This window comes from Phaethon aethereus, assembly GCF_964289735.1.
Source record: "Phaethon aethereus genome assembly, chromosome: 2".
Lineage (NCBI taxonomy): Eukaryota > Metazoa > Chordata > Aves > Phaethontiformes > Phaethontidae > Phaethon > Phaethon aethereus.
In genome coordinates, this window is record NC_138582.1 from 1,175,831 (window position 1) to 1,181,830 (window position 6,000).

At 63.6% G+C, this 6,000-nt stretch overlaps 1 protein-coding gene across 1 annotated transcript; it reads left to right on the forward strand.

Moving 5' to 3' along the window:
• Positions 1-2,978: 2,978 nt before the first annotated feature.
• Positions 2,979-5,550, forward strand: PYCR3 (pyrroline-5-carboxylate reductase 3; the record flags this gene model as incomplete). The annotated part of the gene is made up of 6 exons (XM_082015181.1): positions 2,979-3,284; positions 3,829-3,893; positions 4,175-4,354; positions 4,577-4,789; positions 4,923-5,015; positions 5,368-5,550. Exons 1-6 carry the CDS (start codon positions 3,203-3,205, stop codon positions 5,548-5,550), a joined length of 816 nt encoding a protein of 271 aa, XP_081871307.1. The 5' UTR covers positions 2,979-3,202.
• Between the last annotated feature and the right edge of the window lie 450 nt (positions 5,551-6,000).

Here is a 6,000-nt window from a genome sequence, read left to right on the forward strand (position 1 = left end):
TGGGGCCCACTCCAGGCAAGAGGGGTCTGCAGGAACATGGCATGGGTGGTGAGGCATTCCCAGTGCTGCTGTCCCCAGGTGTTGGATAGGGACACCCTGCGGTGATGCATATGCCCTAGCATAGCTTGGGGACACTCTGGGGTAACACACATGTCCCAGCATGTTCCCCCAGCACAGGATGGGGACATGCTGGGGCTTCAGACCTGTCCCACAGCCACCACACCTCCCACCTCATGGTTATCTCTCCCACATCCCCTTGCCCAGCCAGCTCTCACCTTGCAGGCAGCTCATCTCCATCCCGTCCAGCTCCTCCCTGAACAGCTCCATTTCGCACTCCCTACATGGGAAGAAGGAAAACCAGAACCTCATCACCTTGGTGGCTTCTGCGTCACCATCATAATGGCAACCCCGTCTCCAGCCTCCCTCAGGCAGAAATAGGGCAGGGAGCTGGGATGAGGTGTCCAAAAGCTGCAGGCAAGCCATCAAAATGTGTCCTGCCCCATCCTGGGGACCAGCAGCCCACCTTGGGGACCTCTGCCAGATGGCAGCGGGATGGGACATCCCAGATGGGTGCCCAGGCTGTGTCCTAGAAGCTCCCAAGGGTGCCATGCCTGTCCCTCCCCAACCATCTCCTACCTGTCCGGGGTGGAGGTGAGCCGGTGATGGAGCTTATCCCGGAGAAGCACTGGACAGGCCCCACCAGCACCACGGCGGGCGGCCACCACCAGCCACCACCCTGTGAGGAAGTAAGAGGGTGGGAGAGGGCAGAGCACCCCCAGCCCACCCCCATAGCACCCCCAGGGTGGTGTGTCCCCAACAAAGTCCCCCCACATCTGTCCCCACCTGCCAGAGCGAGGGCCAGGAGAGTGGAGAGTGCTGGGATGCCGAGGAGCTCGCTGAGAGCGCTAGAAGAGAGGAGGAGGAGGATGGTGCGGGGCGGTGTGGGCACCAGTAGCGTGACCAGCAGCACAAAGTAGGACCTGTGTAGGACGCAGGTGGAGATGGTGTTCGGGCTCAGCCCTGCAGGATGGGGAGCAAAGAACCTGGCATCAGCATCCGTTCGTTCACCCATCACCATCACCCACCCACCCTCCAGTACCCATCCCTAGCTCACTGGCTGCATCGAGGACAGTTTGGAGGTGCTGCAGGAGGTTCTCCAGCCGGCTCTGTGCACCCTCCATGGTTACCAGCATCAGCCTCAGCCTCCGGTTCACCCGTCGCAGCTTCTCCATCGCCTTCTCCATCTGGCGCTGCTGGGCCAGGAGAAGGGCCAGGTTGCTTTCTGCACACGGAAGAGAGGGATACGGTGTTGGGATGACCTAGAAGCTGCACCCAGGAGTGTCCTGGTGCGAAAAGAGCTGAGAATGGGGTTTTCCATGTTCCCACCTAGTTGGGAACAGACAGCCCGAGCTCTTGCCTGCCTGTGGTGGATGTTGGATGGGATAATCCGGTGCCCTTCCCAGAGCCCCGCAGCCCCAAGGCTGCTGACGTTCCCTGTGGGGAGGCACAAGAGGCTGGGTTGGTCCGCAAGGTGGGACACGGGGATGTAGCAGCATCCCAGCCACTGGCTCTTACCCATCTGCTGGGTGATGTCCTCCGCGAGCTGGGCCACCCGGTGTTGCCCGCTGGCAGTGAGGGTCTCCAGTTTCAGCCGCAGCCAGCTGTCCGGCTGCTCCCGCAGCTCCTCTTGCCCCTCCTGGTGCGAGCAATGTGGGAAGTGGTAATGGGAAGTTGGCCCCACAGCTCCCCACGGTGATGCCCACCATGTACCAGGTGGATGCCGGCTCTCACCACAGACACCCCCTCAGCATCCCAAAATGAGCTCCCAGTGTTTAACCTCCATCCCACGGCACTGGGGAAAGAGACTACGGAAAAGCCTTTGGAAGTTAGCAAGGCTGGGGGTGGGAAGGGGGTCAGGAGTGGAAAACCCCATCTGCCACGAGGGAAATGGGCTAAACAGGGCTGGTTTTACCCCAAAATGAGGATGAGAGGCTAAGTAGAGGTGGCTAGGTGCCGCTTGGGCTCTGCGGCTACGAAGTTTGGGATTTGGTGGTGGGAATTGCATTGAGTTACTATAGGATTTGGGGTGGAATTGGAGAAAACAGGATTTGGGGTACCCTGTCCCAGCACCTTACCATGTCTGGGGTGCAGGGGTATGCTCGGTGACCCTGGGCACTAGCCTGGCAGTTGAACAGGTCCACCCCCAGCTTGGCCACCGCTGCCTCCTCCTCCTCACTCAGGTGGGCGCAGAGCCGTGCCACGAACTGGCGGCAGCACCAGTCTCAGCAGGGCTCAGCACCCATGGGTGCTTCCAGCACAGCCAGGGTGAGGGTACAGAGGGGTGGGGTTTAGGTGTGAAAGAAGTGTGAGCCCACCTCAGCACTTGGCCTTTCACCCACCCAAAAAAACATCCCACATGGACATGGGTCACCCCACATGGACATGGGTCACCCCACACCAGGTAAAGTAGCTGCCCAGGGTGGGGTCTCCCAGGCACCCCCATTTCCCAGCCGGGGGGGTGGGGAGCCCCATGGTCACACCTGATGGTGGCAGGAATCCAGGGGCAACGGGTCCCAACATGTGGCTTCAGCCTGGAACTGGTCATCACCCGTGGTCATCTCAAAGGGGACATGTGGCGGGATCTCCACCTCCGGGGGGGTCCCCGGCTCCTCCAGGGGGTTGCCAAGGCCCAGCCTCCCAAAAAACCCAGCGGTGGCACAGAGGAGCAGCAGAGCCCAGCAGCTCTGGGACAGCATGGTATGGGGGAGGATCCTGTGGGGAGAAAAGGGGTGGCAGAGGGCAGGAGCAGCCTCCCAGATCCAGGGAGAGCCCCCTCCATTGAGGGGACCCACAGCGTGGGGACACCCCGCAATACACCCCGGAGTAGCAATGGCCTTGGCCACGGCCCAGGGGCGCTGGGAAGTGGCTGGGGACCGTCGTGCCCCCGCCCCGCCCCCCGCGCGCGCTTTCCCCGGTGGGAGGGGTTCCCCTCGCCACGCGTGGACGGGCTCGGCTCCACCCCGGACGCAGCCACCGCCCCCACGGAGCACCCCCGCACCTGCGCAGACACCTGCCCCTTTGCCAGGTCCCGCCTGTTATAGCCAGGCGCCGCCAATGGAAGGGCGGGGGCGGGCAGAAGGCGACCAATGGGCGTGGAGGGGGCGTGGCCTGGAGGGGGCGTGTCCGCGCGGCGGGCGGTGCGATGGAGGCGGTGGAGCTGCGGGTGGGCTTCGTGGGCGCCGGGCGGATGGCGGGCGGCCTGGCCCGGGGGCTGCTGCGGGCAGGTACGGGCAGGTGAAGGCAGGGGGGAGGCGGCCCGGGGGGCCCTGCCCCATAGAGCGGTGTGGGGACATGGGGTCATCCCTGTCCTGTCCCCCTCCCCGCGGTCCCTGCCCCATAGAGCGGTGTGGGGACATGGGGACAGCCCTGCCCCCCCCCCCCGCCGGGGTCCTTGCCCCACAGCTGTCCCTCCTCCCTCGAGTGTCCTCGGTTGTCCTTGCCCCATAGTGCAGCCTGGAGACAGCCCTGCCCATGCTCAGAAGCCGGGAGACGGCCCCTGCTTTTGAGGTCGCCTCCCTAGTCACTGCACCGTGGCATGATGGGGTGCCCATAGCTGTCCCCGCAGGGTGCTTGTGCTGACCCATGGGGTGCTCGTGCTGGACTGGCAGGATCCGGTCCCCTTTGCTCTACATCCCCCACGCTGATGGGGCTCGGATTGGAGGAGAGAACCTTGTTCCAGCTGGGATTGGGGTACCTGGGCTGTGCTGGGGTCTCCCCACCACCCTGGGGCCACCCCAGCTGCTCACGCCGGTCCCTGTATTCCCCAAGGGAAGGTGCCAGCCAGCAGCATCCTGGCCAGCGCTCCCTCGGACAAAAACCTGGATGCCTGGCGGGTGAGTGGGGCTGTGGTGTGACAAGCCACCCTGCTCAGTGGCCATGGTGGTGGGAGGCATGTTGGGATGCCCCTTGCCACGATTTTGGGGCAGCCTTTCTCCCCGCACAGGGGTTTGGCTCATCCTTCCTACGTCTGGGTGAAATCCAGGCAGAGCTTTGGTGGCTTCACAGCCAGGGCGTGCTCCCCAAGCCGTGTCCCCACATGCGAAAGTGCCTTGCCTGTGGGAGTGCTGGGGTTGGGGAGTGCCAGGCTGTGACACCTCTCCCTGCCTGTGGGCAGGAATTGGGCTGCCGGACCACGCACTGCAACCTGGAGGTGCTGCAGGAGAGCACCCTGGTCTTCCTGGCCACCAAACCCCACGTCCTGCCGGCCGTCCTGCAGGAGATCCGTCCTGCCGTGGGACCCCACCACATCATTGTCTCGCTGGCGGCCGGTGTCACCCTCCAGACACTGCAGCGGGTGAGCTTCCTCTTCCTCCTCCTTTTCCTCCCATTTGTACCCAGGCCTGTGGAGAAGGACACACCACTGTGGCTCTGTCCCCACCCAGGTTGCATCTCCAGGTCTTTCCCCATGGACCATACTTCTCTGCCAGCCCCAATGGGTGATACCCACTGGTGTCTCAGGGCACCCTTGGGTGCTGCCCAGAGCTAGCACCCCTCTCCCATCCCCATCTTTCCCCAGCTTCTCCCTGCCAGGACCAAGGTGCTGCGGCTCATGCCCAACCTGCCGTGCGTGGTACAGGCAGGGGCGATGGTCTTCGCCCGGGGCAGCAGTGCCGGGGATGGGGAAGCCGCCTTGCTGAAGAGCCTGCTGTCCTCCTGTGGGCTCTGTGAGGAGGTCCCCGAATCCCACATCAACATCCACACCGGACTCAGCGGCAGTGGGGTGGCCTACGTAAGCACCCATGCTAGGCGGGCACCAGCTCACTGGTGGGATGTGGGATGTCGGCAGAAATCCCACCCATGCGAGGTTGGGGTTTGGGGTCCCCCTTTTTGCCACGCTCACCCCTGATGCTCTTCTCTCCCAGGTCTACCTGTTTGCCGAAGCCTTGGCCGAAGGAGCGGTGAAGATGGGCATGCCGGGTGGCTTAGCCAGCAGGATCGCAGCTCAGACGCTGCTGGTGAGTCGTTGCTGTCGCTCAGGGACACCTGGCATCTCCCTCCTGCCCCACAGCTCCCACCCAGCTCAGGCACCCGGTCACCATTGCTGCCGTGGGCTCTGCAGCACTCAACAGGGTGGCAGAGCGAGGGAGGATGTGCTGAATGGCCTCCTGCCTCAGCTTCTCCTCTTGAAACTGAAGATGAGGACACCAGAAGACAGCGAAGGGCATGATCGTGGGACAGGTGCTTTGGCACCTTGTCCCCCACCGCAGGGCGTGGGTGATGGGAGGATGCTGCCGTCCCATCCCTGGGTAAAGAGAGGGGGCGGTTTGGGAGGTCCCCTTCTCTCTGACCTACCCTGGTCTCCCATAGGGTGCAGCGAAGATGATGCTGGAGACGGGGGAGCACCCAGCGAAGCTGCGGGGGGATGTCTGCACGCCCGGGGGTACCACCATCCACGGGCTACACCAGCTGGAGAAGGGAGCACTGCGGGCCACCGTCATGAACGCTGTGGAGGCGGCCACCAACCGGGCATGCGACATGGCTGAGGACTAGTGGCCTGGCTGGGGATGAGCCCCTCTGTCCCATCCCCCATGGGGCAGGAGGGGCGATGGGGACCAGACCGAACCCCTTCAAGGAGCAGGGGGACCCTGACATCCCCAGGAGACCCTGGCTGGGGGTGGGAGATGGTGTAAATTCGTGTCCATGCCACATGCTACCTCTGCAGGGCTGGGACCGAATAAACATGGGCAGCACAATGGCAGGTTTGGCTCTTTCTGGTCCCTTCAGTCCTGCGGGGCTACTGCACCCAGCACAGGGTCACCTCCATGGGTAGGTGACAGCTGTGGGCCCCTGGGCCAGCAGGGATGGAGCTGATGCCACACTGGCTCTATGCTCACTGGTGCTGTGCCGGGATGTGTGACACTGGGGACAGGGATGGGGATGGAGTTTTGGGGACAGGCTGATCCCAAATAAAGCCTGCTGGGCCTGGGCAGAGTGACTGCA